Below are 19649 nucleotides of genomic sequence, written 5' to 3'. Positions count from 1 at the left end.
TCCTCGCTGGCCATCCTCATCTGCACCGGGGAAGCAGCGAGGAGCCTGATGCAGACTTGGCAGAGCCTCTGGACCTGCAGGGAACCAGCCGAGAGATGATTACTCACAGAGTTTGTCTCTGTTCCCAGGCTACCCTGGAGTTTGTCTCTGTTCCAGGTGGCTCGGCAGCTGTACACCACGCTGTCAAGCAGACGGGAGAGCCATTGTCCACTTGGTTTGGCCCGGGAGGCTCTAGGCTGGACTTAGGCTTGGTCTCAGCGTTCACCTGGGGTGGGAGAGCATCCCCCAGCACTGTTACATGATGCCTGGGGTCTGTCACCTGTTCCACCGCAGGTGTCCTGGAGGTACAGGAACGAGCAAACCTCTTGGGTTATTACTGTGGCACTAAATAAAACAGGGCCGGGAGGCAAGCACGGCTGCTGAACTGCCTGTCACCTCTGCTGCCTGTCACCTCTGGTGCAGTTGTGGCCTCTGCCAGCTTCTCTGCCGAGGGTGCACAGACGTGGCTGAGAGCATTGCCCACACCAGCATCCGTTCCCCAGTGGCAGCCTGGACATCGCCGTGTTTGATTCCTTCCACCGCGGGCAGTCACACCACACCGTGCCATTGCACCGTGGCATCGAGCAAGGCCCCAGAGCATGCGGTAAAAAAATGTCACATCAGTGGGCTGCAGCACAGCCTTCACGTTATTCTGACATGGTGAACTGTACCCCTGACCTCTACCCCCAAATAATAACGTATGGGGAGATGCGGGGCCGACCGCTGTGCAGCGTGGGTGAATGTTTGGGCAGTTTGGCTGCAGGTCCAGAGAACAGTCCTTGCCTCTTTTTCTGTAGCAGTACAGTTACAGCCGGGGTTGCTCAGAGCCATTGTTCCAAGCCTTTAAAATAAGGGGTAATTTCTCAGTTTCCCAGTGGTATCGGGGTGATGCAGGAAGAATCGGGGGCTTGCAGATACTAGAGGTCAGCCTGGATGAACATGGCAGCACTTTTTGCATTTAAAAGGCTGAGAGTCTCTTAACCTTGTAACCTGAAGTGAGTCTCCTGCTGATTACTCAGTGTGTTTGGTTTTCCCAGCGCATGTCTTTGCGTGCAGATGCGGTTCAGTCTTTCAGAGAACGCTTTAACCTCCACAGCAGAATTTAAGCATCTGTTAGCCCGAGACTGCAACTGAACTGATTGCATCTATAAGCTGTGTGGACAGTTTTATTTTGGAATAAAAGTGCTTTATCTTGATATACCTTTAAGTCAATAAAACACCCTTTGTGCTTTCTCGAAGCTGAGGAGGAGGAAAGATTTGCATACAACGTGATATTATCACTGCAGTTGTCAACTGTTTTCTTTAAGGGAAATTTAAATCAGATGGCATAAATCAGTTCGTCTTAAAAATCCTTGCCTCTCTTCTGTTTCAAAATCAAATTCAGTTTTAGTGCCGCCATCGCTCTGCTCTTGAAAATTATAGAGGGTAGTTGCTTGTTAGTTTAGAAAGGAGAGAGAGTCGGCTTGCTCAGACCTTTTTCTCGCAGCATCTGCTCAAGGCTGTAGGACAGCATCCCCTCTGAAGGCAGATCTTTTGAATTGTGATTTTTATTTGTTTGTTTAAGAGAAAGTTTTGTTGCCTGCTAAGATTTCTTAGCATGTTTTCAAACCTTTTAGAAGAACGGTGGTGTGATCTGAAGTGTAGAGTATCCTACAGCCCTTGCACAAAAACCAAGAGTGAAGCAAATGCCAAAAGCTCCAAAATGTAAACTCAGAATTTCTTTGGTACCATTTCATAAAAACTGTATGAGAAAAATAACTGTACTCAAACACTGATTTATTTATTTTGCCCCAAACAGGTTAGGTGGCGGTCCTGATGATGCCAAGGAGATTATGCAACACAAATTCTTTGCTGGCATTGTTTGGCAAGATGTATACGAGAAAAAGGTACTTAAACAACTGTTCTCCCAAGGTGAATTGTAGCTGGGGATATCCTGAATGGTTCAGAGTTTGTCGCCCTTGGTAAGGTGTACAGAAGTTCTACGTGGAAGAGGTTTGCAGTTGTTTTATCAAGGCTCAATTGATTCTTGCTTCTTAAAATACTGTGGCTGGATTACTTCTGAACAAAAGCTCCCCCCCCCCATGAGGAGTGTCTCTCAACAAGATACTTGTTTCTGTGAGTGAATAAATAGGATGTAGCCAAAATTGCTTCCAAGTGTAGACAGTATATAAGCTTTTGAAGTGGAATTTCCTGTGAGTTCTTGTTGCCATTTTTTGCTATCAAATGATGGATCCCTTGTGATTTATGGGGCCCGAAAGTTAGTTACTGTTGGTTCCTGAGCACCTGGAAGTAAAACTTCCTAGAAGCAGTAGTGGCAGACTGCTTGTTCCCTTTGTTTTTCCTGTCTTGAATGGTGAAATCAGACTGAATTCAGCAGGCAAAAGGAAGGGAAGGTCTTCGCATCAATTCAAGCCTAGCATACATGTATTTTTGGCCATCGATGTGATGTGTCTGCGCTTCGTGGTGTTTCTCATCAGTTTGCCTTGAGACCCACTGTGTGTGTAGGCATTCCACCGAGAGGGACTGAGATGGGAGACACCAGTCCTTTGAGCAGGAGCGATACCAGTTGTCTCTGTCCCTCTGTCCCTTCATTCACAGGTAACATCACACACTCCTCCAAGATGGCTTGGTGCTTTCGGGGTGACCTGTTGTGTTCCTCTCCCATTTGATTCTCACCAACCACATTTTGCATAACACTCCCATGAAGTGCAGCTAACTAAAGCTTGGGTCTGGTGATTCAGGGCTCCCAGCTACTGACACTGTATGATCTCAGCCTTTCCTCATTTCCTTCCTTCCCCCCGCAGCCCCCCATAATACCTGATTTAGTTTAAATACCTGATTTAGTTTAATCTCTAAGAACAGCTTAGTTCTCCCTCCAGTTGCTGGAAGCAGGTAAGAAACATAGCAGAAAACGAGTTTTGAATTTTTGGTAAAACTAATACAGCGCAGTTTTTGTTGACTTAGAAGTCAGAGAACAACGCCACAGCTTTCCATACTGTAGTGGAAGAATTGTCCAGTGCTTCCATGTTACCAAGAGTGCTCTGTTTCCTTCTTGGTCACTCCTTCGCAGATTTGTATGGCTAAAGGGAAACGAAAAATGAGAAAATAGCTTTTTGTGCCCTGAAAGCGTATGTAGCATTTAGACCTCTGTCCTTTCAGAGCATCCCTTGAGAGAGAGCTGCATGCAGCCAGGAGGTAGATACAGGCAGGAGGGAATTGTGAGGACTTCATCCAAAATAATGTAAAAAGTATATCTGAATTACTGTTCTAAGCCACGGGTTATCCCCTTTTTCACCCAGCTGGCATACTGCAAAACCCCCCAGGTATTTAGTTTAAGGTTAAAAGTTGAAAACAGGGTTCAGATATTTTCAGTGAAGTTACTTGTTAACAGTATGATGGGAGTCCTGCTTCCCTGAATGGAGGAGGCAATTTATTACAAGCCGGAGGCAATTTATTTTTATTTTTATTTATTATTTATTTTCCTTTATTATTATTACATACAAGCCGGAGGCAATTTATTTATCTGTGTGATTGAGGAAGCCTTCATAAAATGTCCCACTGCAGTACTGACTCAGGTTGTTGTGGAAACTACCAGGAAATTGCAAATGTTAAGTATTTTGAAGAGAACAGCATGCTAAGTGAGACTGTTTCTGCCTTTGGCCTATACAAGGAGGCTGCATTCTGGTTTCGCTCCTGTCCCGTTAGTAGGTGCACCTGAGATTGGATGTAAACTGTTACCTATTGTAGAAATAACCATGCTGTGTAAAGGAAGATACTTCAGAAAGCCTGTGAGTAATTGCTGCGTGAGTTCTGGGTGGTCCGAGGAGGATCTTGCTGTATTTACCTGAAGTGCAGTGTTACGGAAAAACTCAGGATTTTGTCAGCTGCCCAGAGGTGTTCATGTGCTAAGCTTGGTTATCTGCTACCTCCAGATGACGGTGAAAGTGTTTCTGAGCATGGGCTTGGGGTAAGCAAGAACACTTACTTTGTAATTAGGCTTTTTGGACACATAGCATAGCTTTGAATTACGAGCAGTTCTGAATAACTGGGGTTGTCCCAGGAATTTAAAATATTCATTAGACCAGCCTGGAAAAATGTTGCGATTTGTCTCCGGTATAAAGAAAGGTGCGATTTAATTTGCAGTCCTTTGCCCACGTTCAGTTGAAACGTACACAATGAGATTTTAATCACGTGTTGTTTTTTCTTGTCTTTTTTGCCTCTTAAACCAACATAAGCCTGCGGGTGTCAAGCTGGTCTGCAGCAGTGGGAGGCTACAGGTGGCACCTCTCTGCCAGTTGAACTGCAGAGCTCTCGCGCTGACAGCTTTTCAGTAAAGCACCATATTTGCTTGGTAAAGCCAGCATTATAGCTTTCTGCGGCTTCCCCTCTGTTTCCAGCTTCATGTTCTGAATTTGACAGCTAGGAAAAGAATTTTGTCTTGTGGGTGCATCATAATCTGTCTCAAATCGCTTTTACCAGATCCTAAAATAAAAGGAAAAAAACGGCAGAGGCAGCGCTTGCCCGTTACACACGCGTTGAGACTCAGGGCCGCTGCTCCCAGTCCTTCTGGTGTGCACAGTTCAGGTGCCTGCTGCAATGCCCAAGTCCTAAATCACTGTGCCGCGCACAGCGAGCTACAGCGACTGGGAGCGTGGCGGGTGCCAAACCCCCCATTAGCTTCAAAGGGCAGAGAGAGCTTCGGATCCGCACGCACACAGCTCGTCAAAAACATACCGAGGTTCCCTGTAAGGAACAGGCTGCTGCGAGGAGGAAGAGAACAGAGTTGAAATTTGAAAGAAATAATACTCGTCCCCAACGGGGCTTTTAGACATAAGATGCAGATTTGACTTGAGAATAGTGTTATTAACATCATAATGCAGTGTTCCCTCTTCAGGAGCTTCGGGAGGACTGTGAGGCTCGGAGTGACTGGTGGCTTTGGGATATCCTGTTTCCTTTTCCTTTTTAAATTCAGGACTTAAAGGACCTATTTTTTTTTTTACAGGAATATTTACCAGGCTCCTTTAAGGCATACTTGGGAACAAAGAATAATTAGCAATTAAAAAAAAAAAGTATGAATGTATACTGTAATTTTGCTTGTTTATAGTAAAGTTAGAATTTTTATGTCCCTTGATTTTTAAAGATTGGTTTTAAACTGTGGAATGTTTCTTTGTATTTGGGAATAACACCATATGTGTAGATTACAACTCTTAAAGGCTTTAAATTGAAAATGAAGGAGCTGTATTGTATTGTTTGAAAGACAGGACAACGCTCTGTCAGGTGCTCTCAAAAAAAAAAAAAAAGTGATAGGGAGCTTGAAGGTAGTGATTTTCTTCTGAGCTGACTTGCCAAGCAAACGATTCTTCAGCTCGAAGTTGGAGGAGAAGTTGGAGGTGGGGAGCTGTTCCGTACACCCAGGGTTTGCTGATGTTTTGCGGGTAGCGACTTCTGTCAGTGTCGTTCTGATTTCTGTCAGAGCAGGAGCACGAGTCCCAGGGTCACGGCTTAATTCCAGCCAGAGCAGTTTACCATTTGCTTAGATAAACTTCTCCCTGCGGTTTCAGCTTGGAAGCCATATACTTCCTCAATCACGCTCCTAAATTGTTGCCTGGTGCGGCCGTGTGCTATTAAAAGACGGCCACGTTTAACCCCAGCGGTGGGCGAGCGGCAGCCCAGCGCCGAGCGCTATTGCGTGCCCTCCGTGGGAGGGCGAGGAGCCGTGTTTGCCTTCTGCTTCCAGCCTGTCGTGCAGCGGGAAGGTGAGCGAGCTCTGAATCCCAGCTCCTTTGCCCTCCAAAGCTGTCCGTGTTCCAGCTCCGTGCATCTGCGCGCAGCCAGCCCTGCCACCCCGCTTCCCAGGCTGCCGCCTCCTCCGGCCCCAGCCAAGCAGCTCAGCTCCATCTGGAGCGCCTGTCGCCGGCGCTCGCCTGCGTGCGCGGGGATGATTTCTCGCCCTTCTGCCCATGCAGGTTTCAAGCTTAGGACCCAAACAGGGCTCTAACAAGAGGAGGATGTTACTGCATGCTTTTTTTTTTTGTAAACACTCCAGATTTTCTAAGTTTAGAGTTGATCTGAAACTACTTTTTGGGGACCCGGAGCACAGTGCTTGATGTTGCTGCTGGCGTGTCCTGAATTCTTCCAGGCAGGTCCAGTCTTCTGCACGGTTGTGGTCCGAGTGCATGGACACGGCAGCTCTGTAGCTGGAGCTTTCTTGTGAACGTTACAACCCTTACGATGATGTGTGAGGCTAGCTGATCGGCTTGGTATCGTTGAACACGATTCTTATGCATTTTCATCCTCAGTTGTAAATCAGACTAGATGCAGCCTACAATTTACATCTAATTAGGTAGGGAAACAGCATATACTATTAATTTTAAACATTTATATGCATGTTATTCATTACTTGAAGCAACATTAGGAGTGTCAGATTTTCTTTCTGCAATTAAATTCTAGCAGCAAAATGCCTTAAACGACCAGTAAGCAGGATGTGCCCACCTAGCCTTACTGTATACTGTTTTTTTCTGGACTGCATTGTGGGTTTTTTTTAAGTTTAAAAATGTACAAAAAGCCACTGTAGCGTATAACTCTACTTCAGATCCTACCTGTTTGAAGCAGTACTTTAAGAACCTCTAAACGGACAATATTTTTCTATTTTTCATAGCTTGTACCTCCATTTAAGCCACAAGTTACATCTGAAACAGACACAAGATACTTTGATGAAGAATTTACAGCACAGATGATTACAATCACTCCTCCTGACCAAGGTAAAGTTTTCCCAAATGTTTCTCGCTGTCTTCTCCAGACCACCAAAAATAATCTGCTGTAAGGTTATCCAGTCCCTTTAGAACATACAGAAAAACATCGATTTCAACTCGTGCGTCTTCCATATATGTATCTGATTTAGAAGCTGGTAAACTAATATGAAACTTTCCACATGTCTTTCCTGCTTGGGAAATGAAAAACCTGTTTTAGAATATATTGAAATCATTTGTACTGTTGTCTTCAAAATCTGGATAGTCTCCTGTTGGGGGAAAAAAAAAAATTCTGTTCATGAGTTTTGCATGTGTGCATCTGTTCACACACTGGTGTGTATGCAAGCAGTCAGTTGAGTAGGGGATAATGTCCATATTCAATCAAAATATTTTTTCATGTTGACTGAGCATGTTCAATACTTTGAAATAGCAATTGCCAAAGATTCAAACACTGAATATGAATTTGAGCAATGCAACCCCTAGCAATTTTAAATGGACATCCAAACAACAGAATGCATATACAACAATCAGAATTTTCTGTGATGCCCATTGAATGGGATGAGATTTCAGACTTGCTGTTTCTTTATCCTTTCAAGTTGTGGAAGAGAAAAGCAACGCTGAATTTTCAGAGAGAGCTTTATTGTGCATTGCTGTTTGTTTATGTACAATAAAAAGGTTCCAAATGTTGTCTAATGCTTTTTTTTTTCCCATTTTTCAGATGACAGCATGGATTGTATAGATAATGAGAGAAGACCTCATTTTCCTCAGTTCTCCTATTCAGCCAGTGGAACCGCTTAATATTTTGCAATGTTTTCCTGTTCAGAAACAAAACAGACTGCATTTTGGGGACCTTACTTCAATGGACACTAGAGAACTTTCTATATTATCTGAATTACAAACTGTGTTTGTATTACTATTTAGATGAATTTGTAGGAAGCCTCACAGATTCTGTATTTAAAACAATTCTTTGATGCATTTTTGAGAAGGAAAATGAATCCATTCTTAAAGTATTACGTCAAGGCTTTTATGCTGAATGGTGTTTTTAAGAATATACACCAAAACTGTTTACTTTAGAATTAATTAAGGTATTCAACATATCATCAACTCTGACCAGAAAACCCCCTTATTTTATTTATTTCATACAGTTCATTATCTAAATATAGAATCTGCACTCTGAACAATTAGATTTATATAGGAAGATATAAGACTTTAGTAGCTAGTGCAATAATATAAGCAACAAAGTGAACAAACTCTGGAGGGTTAAGGTTCAAACTCATTTTGGACAGCAGTGAAATGTCATCCAACTCCAGAAAACCAACTATAGGAACAGCATTAATGGCCTCAGTGAGGTAAAATCAAAAAGCAAAAGTTATTTTTGTTATAACATCTGCTACAAGACATTACATATCAAACTGAATCCAGTGGAATCTAGTCCAATGCTGCATCGTACAGATGAGTATTCCATGCAAGACAGTGCATTTAATTATTCCATTTGCATAGAGTTTAGGAATACTTCATAGGATTGGCTTCTCAGAACATAGAAAATGCTTAATTTACCAATCTAATATGAAATGCAACAACACAGAATCACCCACCTGCACCACTGTATAAAAATACCATAGAGGTCTAAGTGAGAAATCATCTTAATGAGTGAGTCAACCAGACAAAAGTACATTTTGGCACTGAAGTAATGACTTGTTGCCGCTTTTTTTTTATGGAAAGATATATGAATATATATAAACGCTTAATGATTTTTTGCATCATGCCAGATCATTTCCTCTTTCTTGAGTGTGCATTAAAGGTATCAGCTGACAGTTCATGGTGCCTTCTCACTCTTGAAGATTCACTTTAACAGTGTTTCCCATGTATAAAAAAAACCTAGGTTGAAACTTCATATGTGTTTGAATAATAATGGTGTTCAAAAAGTGAATTTTTTTTCATTTTTAATATTAGTGGAAAAATTCCCCACACCCTGTTTTTGTTGTATCATGTTTCTTTGTAATTTTCATAAAAGCAGTCTTATTCTGTCTCTCCTGCGAATGAATTTATTCCATTGTAGGTTGCGTTCTCTTAAATTGCTTTTTTTGTTTTTCATTCTCTTGACTGTATAAAAATGATGACATGTACTGCAGTTAACTAGCATTTAATTTTTTTTATTTGAAAGGGAGTATGTTATGAAAACCCTTGCTTCCCCTTTCCACCAGAAACTGCTGTGTTTGCACAGAGAACCCATCATCTTGACTTTTTTTTTTTAACAACATTCAACTTTAGTATTTTTACTTATGATATGAAAGTTTCCCTCCAAATACTTAAATAAAAATTGCTTTAACAAGTTAGGTTCTTATTTATTTTGGTAGGAACCTTCCGAAGTTGTAGATGCAACATTCACTCCAGTTACTAGCCCGTGAAGTGTGCACAACTTTGAGAGATTTGTTTCATCTCTGTGCTGATCATTATGCAAAGATAATTTTGGAAAACGTTTAAGAGAAATATACCCTGTTCCAGAAGTACGTAGTCTTGAGGTGAATGAGGACAAGCCTCATTTTGCTGTCCTCCTGATGCCAGTGAGATTGTGTTACTGGAGCCCTGATCTTCAAAGGTATTTCTATTCCAGTCACTCTGGCCAGTGTATAATATATAATACTACGTTTCCTTTCTAGGGACTAGTATTAATCGCTTCTAGGAGCTAGTTATACAAGGCTGGAATCTCCTTTTTCAAACAACAATGCAGAGGAAAAGGCAAGATCCAAGAACAACTCTAGTGTATTTCAAACTAAGCACAGAAGTTGCAACTGTAGTAAGCCATTAAACATCCAAAATGTTTTTGGGTTCAGGGAATAGCCCATAATTCCCAGTAGAATTTACTGTAAATTTTAGGCAAAGATGGAAGGTGAAAGGAGCAATCTGTTTCTCTGTAGAGGATACCTTAAATTGGTGGTGGACTGCCTATCCCATTCCGCAAGTCTGATCTAACTCTTCTGCCTTTGCTTCTAAATCTTCATCTGAGTTTGCAGCCAGCCCAGGGACGAAGTCCAAAGAACCCTGCTGCAAGTCTACAAGCCCCGACAAGTTCTGCACTAACACACTTTGTGCATCCAAATATAGGCAACACAAATGAGCAAAGGTTACCATAATCTGCCCCAAGGAAAATCTGGTTTCCCAAGTGCAGGAACAGATGTGGATCAGGCTGTTCTGGTGAGGCCGATTATGTCTTAGTGTTTTTCTGTCAGTTGTTGCTATTGGATTTTTTGCTCCATATAAGATGGAAGTTGGGGGGGGATGGGGGTGGTTGAAAGGCTAAAAAAATCCAGTAATCTTAATAGTGTTAGCAACAGTGAACTGAGGGCCACACCTGAATGCAGCAGGGTCTTCTGGATATTATATCTCATTTCACCTGTGAATATTCAAAGCCTGTCATCTGCGATGGAATATTTATCTGTTACAGCTGCCTACTGCAAACATAAAGTATGTTCTTAAAGTTTTGATTTAGGAGAGAAGACGAGAAGTAGCTGTTAGCATGCTGTTGTCTTTCCCTGTCACAGAAGTCTATGAACCATCTCATTCACCTCAGGTTGCTTTCGTACTGTATATGCAGAAACTGCTTAAATGTCGTACGTTCGTTTAGCTGTTTTATTTAAAACAAAACTCTTCATCTATGCTGCTCAAACCTCCTTGTTCTTCCCTTTGGTGCTGACAAATGTTACCATGTTCTGGTGGTACACATTGCAGCAAGGATCATTTTGTGAGCCCATTGATCTGATGCTTCCGTTTCTTCTCCAGTGTGTGTTCCTATACTGAGAGTGACTCCTCCACTGGACCAGGCTACTGGTCCTCCTTTTCACAACCTGCTCCCGTGTTCCCTGTCAGTTTTTCTCCACTACTGCTGAAATGCTGATATCAGTGTCTTCTAACCCCTATTCGTGTGCAGCCGGTTTTGCCTTCAGTTTTTTACTTGTACTTGGGAGGAATGACCCCCAAACATCTGCTGAACTGTTCCCTTCCTTGAACTCACGCTTAAAACTCTCCTTGTTGTGATGACAAGTCAGGTATCCTGGCTGGGCAAACTGACCTGTGCCATCTCCTGCCTTTTCCCTATTTATTTTTTGTCCTGCATCTAGTCCTTGAGCCCGAAGTATCTGCAGAGAGAGCTTAGGGTAGTTGAATCCCATTTTGAGGTGAAGATGGTGCCTCCTGAGTGCTACAAGACAAATGCTAAAACGTCTGCCTGCAGCACGTTGGTCATCCGTGTGCAGTGCAGCCCAGGAACTTGGTTGCAAACTCAGGCTGGGAGAAAAATGGGAAAAAGAAAACGACAAAACCTTTGCAACTGCAGGTAAGTACCGTGGTTCTCTGTGTGCCACCGAGGGCAGTCAGGAGACAAGGCCAGCTGAGCACTGGTCAGCACAGACACTGCTGCTTGTGCTGCGTGGGGCTAAGAGGCTTTGGCCAGACCTGTGTGATTCTGCACATTCTGCTTTGTGTTCTCCTGAGAAACTGAAACATCCACTACAATCCCGTTAGGCTTGGCAGACTGTTTTCTCTTTAAACTGGGAGATGACCGCTGTGGTTTATGGCATCCACAGTTCTGCACAAACTGTGACCTCTCACCTCCAAAGCAAAACAAACTGCTCTTTCTTCATGTTTCTTTCTGCATCATCATCATTCCAGAAGGTAAGCTCTGCATGCTCCCCAGCTGCTGCACTGCTCTCATGCAGGCCTGAAATACTCTGCTGTTTGAATTTGCTCCCAGTTTTCCAAACTTTGATTTTTTTTGCGATTTGAGGTGAAATTTTTCCTTGATTATTTGAAATAGGGGTTGAAGTTTCTGGTATGTAGTTTGGATTGCTTATGTGCACTTAAATGATCAGTGCCAGAGTGCTGTATTCTTAATTTTCCTAGTACTCCTTGAAAAAAATCCTTGTCAGATAAAATAACCTTATGTTTTCGGTGAGCATATGCTAAGTCAGGCTTTATCTCCAGGAGCGGGACTTGGGATGGTGGTCCGATATTAGAGTTCCCAATCTATGGTGGGAACACAAACCCCAAGGAGATGGGGTTGCAGAAGAGAAGCTCACAAACATAAAGCACCTGTGAGTGTTGCACGGGGCTTCTGCCTGAGGAGTCTGGGAGTCGGAAACTTAGGAGGAAGGTTGGATTTGCTTCACTTTGTCTGAAAGAGTTTGGGAGGTATAAAACACATTTGAAGAAACGAGCCTATGTAAAAGGATCTTGTTTCTTCAGTGCTGCAAATGAGTGTGTTTGTCTTCCACTTCGAGCTCAATTTTCTTAATAACAGGGAGGTTAATTGCCACTAGAAGTAAAACGAAAAGAACATACAGTGCCTATAGCAAATGAGAGCTTATTATCCCAAATGCAGCTGAGTGTACAGACGTTTCGTAGTTCTGTCTAATGGAACATATGTTGCATTCTAATCAGGTGATGACTGGTTGCTCTGTGTCTGAAATCATTTTAAACAAAGCCATTTTATTACAGTAGTCCCTGCGTGCTTTTTTTTTTTTACCCTCCTCCTTTTTATTTGTTTGTTTAGTCGTTTACTGCTGGTCGCCCTCCTGGTGTTGAGAGCGTGGTGGGTCCTCTGTTGAGGACCAGATGAAGGACTTTGTGTGGGAAAAAACTACCCTGTGGTTTTTCAGAGTGCTTGTAGCCGTGTTGTTTTTCCTTCACTGAAGCATTGCTTCACGTGGTTGTTTGTGCTGCTGCTCACTACCTCTTTCCCTAGAGATGGACTTTGTGAACGTCCTCCTGGGTTAAATGTAAGCCCAGTGATTCAATTTTTAAGATTTTTTTCACGCTGTTTCTTCCTGTCTTCTATCATATTGCTGTACCTGCTTGTATTTTGCATCTTCCTTGGGTCTTTGACCACACAGACTGCCGATGAGGTATTTTCACAAGTCTGAGGGTCTTTACAATTCTGCATGTTTTTTTAAATAACGTGTTCACCCTGCAGCAGGTACTAAAACTATTTTGAGAACAAGAGCAAAAATTCATCACAGAAACAGATGAGAAACACAACTTAAGAAATTTAATTTTCTCTGAATTTGAGAGCACACACTTTAGTGAAGAAGGTTCTTCGTGCATTTTTCTCTGGTATGTATTTGTACTTTGAGACTGACAAGACCTGTATGCTACTTTCATAAAAGTCTCTGTGACTGAGCACCCTCCTTGCTTTAGATGCTTCCAGTAGTACAAATCGCCCATTTTTATCGTTTTATTTTGTTACTGGTCCTGGTCATCCCAAGTTCACTGTATTTACTGATTTAAGCAAAGTATGTATCTTTGTTAAACTCATGCACGTTTTATTGCGTTATGGTTGGAGATTTTTCTTGCGGGTACTTGTCCCACGGGTATGAGAAGCACGCTGTATCTAGCACGTTGTTACTCACCGAGCTGGAGCTTGTCAGAGTATCCCTTTAAAGCAGGAGCACCAACACTTGCCCTTGCGTTGCTTAAGCTGGCTGCAGGCAGGTGGGATGCTCGACAGTTCTTCCTGGCATAATGCCGTGAATGCCTAGGAGAGAAAACCCCAAGTGACGTTTGCACTTTGACGTGAAGGAGGATGTCTGCTTTGCACGAGGAGCTGCAATCTAGCAGGGACCCTCTGGCTATTGCTGAAAGGCTGCATGAGCAGCATCACCACCGGTTACTTTCATCTCTGCTTGGATGTGGTGCTTGCAGCTGTTTCTTTCCGCAGTGCCGTGCCCCAAATAGCTCCATCCCTTTAATGCTCTTTTCACCTATCTGATGCAGGTCACTCACGAGTTCTAGTGCAGGCTGCGGCTGCCAGCTCCCTGAAGGTGCCTTGCACCCGGGGCTTTGCAGCTGCACCCCACAGATTTGCAAAAGCTTCCAGTTTTCTGACTGCTGTTGAAAACGGCAGCTTGATTTACAGTGCCTGACATAACTGACTCCAGCAGCTCTCCGCATTTCAGCAGTGCCTCAGGAGCCCAAGACTGTCTGAGGGCAAGGTCTGTGCTGCTCCTTAGCCTGTTTTTATTTTTCATCATTTATTTATTTATTTATTTAAATTCAGTGAAGTGCAAATCTGATGTTGAAGGACAACTGCAACACCTTTTCCCACACTCAGGCCTGGCCTGGCTGCTTTTCCAAATGATAGATGAACTTTTCTACTGTGTTTGATAAATCGATGAGATGATTTTAAAGAATGTATGGACGTAGCGAGAGATCAGAACACATGCCCTTTTGTGAATTTTATTAATGAAAATGGAGTAATACTATTTTTAAGACAGTTGTGGCATATAGCAGGCTTTGCATATATTTTTCAGCTGCTACAGTTTTTCCTTATTCTGGTATTACTGGGGAAATGAAACTAACCAGGAAGACAGGAACACCTGGTGACAATCCAGTAACGAGCATAAAACGAAACTGAATGAAAGCAGAGGGGAAGGAGCAAGGTCACTTCGTGCAACTGTAGGCTGCAAAGTTGCAGAGGAAGGAAAATATAAGAAAGCAAAACAGAATGTACTTATTTACACTGGTGAGGTTGTCATAAATTTAATGTGTAACCAAGATAAAGGGAACAGACTTAGTATCTCCCTTTACTTGATTGTAAAACCCGAAATTACGTTACCTTTCCAAAGTTTTACTTTCTGTGCTCATTTGCTCAGCTGTTAAGGAAGCAGAGATCAAAGGTGGCTGTTTATTATTTAAAATGGCCTTCCTTCGATTTGTCCTGCTTTATTCCAGTGAACAGCTCATTGGGTTGTGATGAAGGTGATGCTTCCTGCATCACCCAGTGGTTTTCCAGATAACTTGTCATTTCTGTGCCATCTTCCGTATCTGTCAGAGATGAGAAAGGACAGAGACTGCCTGATGAAGCTCCTGTGCGAGGCGGCGCTGCCTGCAGTTCCTCTGCGCAAAACACTCTCCTCATCTCTCCTTTAAGATCAGCGCTGGTAACTCAGTTTTTGTTAGCAATCTCCAACAGGTTCAGCTGAAATTCGCACAGTACCAAGACGCATGTGTGTGCATGTGCAAGTAGCATATGATATGGGTACACAGACTGGTGGAGGCCCCGAGCAGTCGAGAGCTGCTAGAGAGGAAGGCTGTAACAGCACAAAGGAGCTTCCAACTCCCCATCTGGAAAAATCCCCCACAGGAGCACAGGCAATGGCAATGCCATCTGTCTGTCTTCGGGAGAGCAGATCTCCTCTCTTGGGAGCAGAAAAAAGCTGGCACATGGAGGTGGGCTTTCACTTCCCTGCCGCACTGAGCCTGGATGCAGATTGCTGTGCCTTACCTACAAAGACCAGGCCCCGCTGTTCTGTACCCTCTCCCCATTTACCTACTTTTTAAGTCAGTTTTGTTTGAATCCCAGTTCTCTTCATTTTGCCTTTTGATGTTTTCCTTATGACACTGTCCTCCTTCCCGTCTCTCTGCAGCAGACAAGATTTTTTTTCCCCACTTTTCCCCTGCCTTCATTCATTCTTTGCTGTGCTGCCTTAGTCTGTTTCAGACCTCCTTCTGCAGTCCCTTCTAGCGGGTGTGTTAAGAACTGACATAATACCTCTTACTTTAAATAATTGTTTGTTTCTTGGATGGTATCCTGATGCTGCTCCTCAGGTCACTGCAGAGACTTCGGAAACCCAATACACAGCTATGCTCCATTTTAAATGGTGTCAAGGAGCTGCAACAGCCTCTTTCCTTCATCTCTCAGACAAGTGTGGATTTAATGACCAAAGGAGTTAGGGTAGTTATTGCCTGTAGTGCACGACTTCCTTCTCCCATTAACACTACCTGGTACGGCATATGGACTGGAAGAACGCCCTAGCTGTAGTTTCCAGTGGGGTCAGGACTACGTCTGCTGCCTCTCTGGGCCTAGTGACTTTCCTAGAAGACACACAATACTGAAGTCAGCAGAGTACTTGGCTGTAGGTATTCAGCCCTACCTGTACTCAAGCAAGAAATCTTATTTTACATTAGGTAAGCTGAACTTACATTACACTCTATACACCTACATCCTCAGGGTTTCCTGTAGAAACATGACTGATTAATTTTGGCATGCAGTACTGGCCCAACCAAAGCAAAGAGCACATCTCCCCTTGAGTTTTAAAGTGATTTCCTATTCCTCCTGATATTTTCAGTATTAACTCTGTTAATTCTGTTGTATAAGCACAACTAGTAATGACTAGGGCAGGAAGAGGTGATAACTGCCTAGCACCTTTTGTCATTCGCTCCTTTTTCTTTAGTACAATTAGGATAGAGTTGCTTTAAAAGAACTCTGTCATCCCTCAGTGCCTGGCATCCATTTCTGTTCCAGGATATCCCCCTAAATTGTGTGATCTTCCAGCTGGTAAACATAACAAATCTGGGAAGAGCGAACGAGACCATTTCTTGGCCCTTTATCTAGCTTATCTTTTCATTGTAGTAAGAAGTACAGAGTTTAACATATCCAGGGTGCTCTATAAAACTGCAGTTAAATCCCTGATAAGACACTGACTTAAAGTCTCAGACGGAAGAGATTTACTTAGCATCATAGAATCAGAATGGTTTGGGCTGGAAGGGACATTCAAGATCACCCAGTTCCAACCCCTGCCACGGACAGGGGTGCCACCCACTAGATCAGGCCCTCCAACCTGTTCCATATTCTCTTTAACTCCTTAAAATTCTCATAAACGCTCAAGAACTCTCTAAAATCTGGGAAACTATCACCAACCCTCTTCACCATGTTCAAATTCACTGTCTCAGTCTGCAGCCTGTGCATCCGAAGACCAATTTAATCTGCTCTTCTAGTGGTGTGAAAGGCCTGCAGTCTGACTCCAAAAAAAAAAAAAAAAAAAAGAGGTTAAACTCTCAAAACACAAGACTTAATCATGTCCTTTCCCACCCTACTTATGAGAATGACTGATGCTTCCTGTCTTTGGCACCCATCCCTCATTGTCCCCTGGGTACCCACCGGTGTCATTTTCTAAGAGGAACTATGGGGGAGTCCTGCCAGGCAGCTCTGGGGAAATTGCCCGGAGGGAAGGGAAGATTCAACACCCTGTTCCTGAATGATACTGGCCCAGTTACCCTGCTTGGCTCCAGCCAGTCTAGAGATGAGCTTCAAAATAAAATCAAGATAATATGTCATCTTGATTGTCTATCTGTTGTGTCGTGAGGTGCCCCCCCCCCCCCCCCCCCCCCCCCCCTTTTAGGCAGCTCAGTGAAATACAAACATATGGACTCTGTAAATTCTTCTGTGAAGGGTCTTAAACAAACAATGACAACAGTAGAGCATAACAAATTACATGCAGGACCAGATCCTCAGCTGCGTAGCTCTATTTGCTCAGTGACACGGGGCTGGTTTACACCTGCAGAAAAGCCAATCCTTTGGGCTCTCCGTTAGTACGCGCAGCTAGCTGCTACAAAACCAACACGGAATCCACGCCATCCTCTTGATAAAACTTCCAAGAAGTGCTCTTGTAGCTTGCTAAACTCTGAATGAAATGAGGCTTTGTATCATTTGCAAAAGAACATTGAGGGTTGGACCCGATGATCTTTCGAGGTCCCTTCCAACCCCTTCGATTCTATGATTCTGTAACAGTAACTGATAGCAAATCTCTCAATAAATATACACCATAATCAAGAATGTACCCACAGCTAAGCAAACCAGACTAAAACAACTGAAATAAAATACTGCTGGAGACAGGTTTAAATATAGACTGACACGAGAGCATGTGAAGAGCAGTTCTGCTGCTGGGGCAAACTATCTCAGTAATACAAAATACCACGGGGAATGTGTCACAATAGTTTGCTATAACAAACAACAACCACCCTCCCAACCTACTGACTTTTTTGGCAGTTAATGGTAAATCTCTGTGTGCAACCTAGGTATTTCAAAAGCATTCTGAACAAGAATGAAACTTTAGAGCGCATTACACTAAAATAAGCATCAAAATAATGATCTTACATTTATGTCACACCTTCCAAGAAGCTCAGTTCACAGCACTTTCACTTGCGTGGCATCTGACCAGCTTGTCAAAAACCATTCTTACCGAGTGCTGCAGGGTACTATAATTTAAGTGATTCATACATGCAGCTGTTGGAACTGCTTGTTGGGTTGTGAAGAACTCCCAGTGCCAAGTGCTGATCTAAGAGAACTCAGATCTCCATCAGCCCTCTTGGCTCTGAGTAGTTAGTGAACAACAGATGGTAGCAGGAGTTAAGCAAACTAAGAAAATATTCTGAGCGGAGGTATAAAGTTAAAATCCTTGCAAGAACTGAAATTCTCAGAAAATACAGAGAGCAAATGTTGAGGTTTGAACTAGTTTTCATGTGCAAGTGATGTACGCCGCTAAAAACATTAAAAGGTAGTCTCAGTTCTGAAGCACTCGTTATCAAAGTTTTCATTGAACTCTCATAGAAGAGCCTGCCCGTGGAATTCATACTACGGAAATTTCAGATTTTCAGCTGTGATTGCACTGTAAAACAGCTGAAGACAATACCTGGCCCTAGGGAAAAGATGAAAGAACCAGAAATGACATCGTTTGGCAGCAGATTACAAACACCATCAGCAATGAACAGACAGCATCACGAGCTCAGCTGGCCTCTTCAGCAGAAAAAGGGACAGAACTACGGCAACAGAAAGAAAAATTATTAGTGTTGAAGTGGACAGAAGTGCAGGAGTCATTGCTGTATCAGCACAAAATGGACAAAGTGGGTAGATGATGTATGAAGAAATGCAGGGTTATAGCAATGATTATAAACATGAATATGTCAGTCTATGAAAACACAGAGAGTAGGAGACTTGTGCTAGTGAAGAAGGAAATCCCCCCTAATTTGGTTTACAATAAATTCTAGTTCTCAGTCTCACTAAGATGGTGCACTCACTGGATAGGCAAAGACCCAAAACAACTTAGAAAGGACTCAAAGATATTTTCAGGGCTTACAGACGCTGTTGAACAGCACCGATATGACCTCACATGAATTAAGTACTATTCTGTAGAGCTTCTTTACAATTCCATACAATTCTCCATACAATTTCTTCTCCATACAATTGCTGAATTAGAATTCACATGAAAATCTGACCCATCTAAACATACAGGTATCTTGAGCCATCTCTTTAAGTAGTAACCATCACTGTGACTGCAGCCAACTGCGAGCAAGTTCTCTCAGAGAAGTGAGGATTTCTAGAACAACCTCGAATTAAACCACTCAGCTGAATTTGCAACATTATGAAGAAAGTGTTTGAGCTTTCTTCTTTTAACATTTTAGTGAGAAGACCGTGAACATTTGCACATTGAATACACTTGCAGATGTATATTTTACTATACTGCAATAATTCCTTACAGCGTTCCTCCAAAACAAGTACCGTCCCAGGTTTCTAACCTTATTTTTTACTGGGTTTAAAAACATTTTCCAATCTAGTTTGCGGCAGTAAATAATCTTGGTATCATTGAAAGAGAAATCAGAACAATTAGATTACTCATTTAGCAAGCTATTACTCAGTGCAAGAAAGCGTGGGAGAATCAAGCTCCTAAAATGAAACTTGCTGGGACTGAGATACAAAAACTAACACATATTTATGTATGTAAGCTGTTTGGTTGAAAATTTATCAATTTCTATAGGCTCAGGAATCTGCATTCTGCAAAGTCCTGCACTCTACAGCACAGCACATCAAAACACTTTAGGATATGGGTAAGTTTCATCGTATGAGTAGTTCTAACAGAGTAAACAGGATGCAAGAGTGGACATACTCAGACCACATATCCTTTTACCAGTTCCTCATTTCTGAGGGTTATCAGTAATCAATGCATAGAAGAACGGAGCAGGTCAAAGAGTGCCAGAGGGTTTCAACAGTACTATAAATTCTTCAGTCTTCAAAAGCACCACATGTGAAGA

At 42.7% G+C, this 19649-nt stretch overlaps 1 protein-coding gene across 3 annotated transcripts in view; it reads left to right on the top strand.

Moving 5' to 3' along the window:
• Positions 1-8920, top strand: part of AKT1 (AKT serine/threonine kinase 1) — a 72584-nt gene extending 63664 nt beyond the window's left edge. For all 3 annotated transcript variants that reach the window (XM_035551088.2, XM_035551090.2, XM_035551091.2), the window contains 3 exons: positions 1838-1925; positions 6698-6800; positions 7507-8920. In XM_035551088.2, the coding sequence (XP_035406981.1) occupies positions 1838-1925; positions 6698-6800; positions 7507-7586 (271 nt within the window). In that variant the 3' untranslated portion in view covers positions 7587-8920. The remainder of the gene's footprint in view (positions 1-1837; positions 1926-6697; positions 6801-7506) is intronic.
• The last annotated feature ends 10729 nt before the right edge of the window (positions 8921-19649 follow it).

The sequence above is a fragment of the Cygnus atratus genome, chromosome 5 (genome assembly GCF_013377495.2).
Source record: "Cygnus atratus isolate AKBS03 ecotype Queensland, Australia chromosome 5, CAtr_DNAZoo_HiC_assembly, whole genome shotgun sequence".
Classification (NCBI taxonomy): domain Eukaryota; kingdom Metazoa; phylum Chordata; class Aves; order Anseriformes; family Anatidae; genus Cygnus; species Cygnus atratus.
This window is presented reverse-complemented; position numbering and strand designations above follow the sequence as displayed.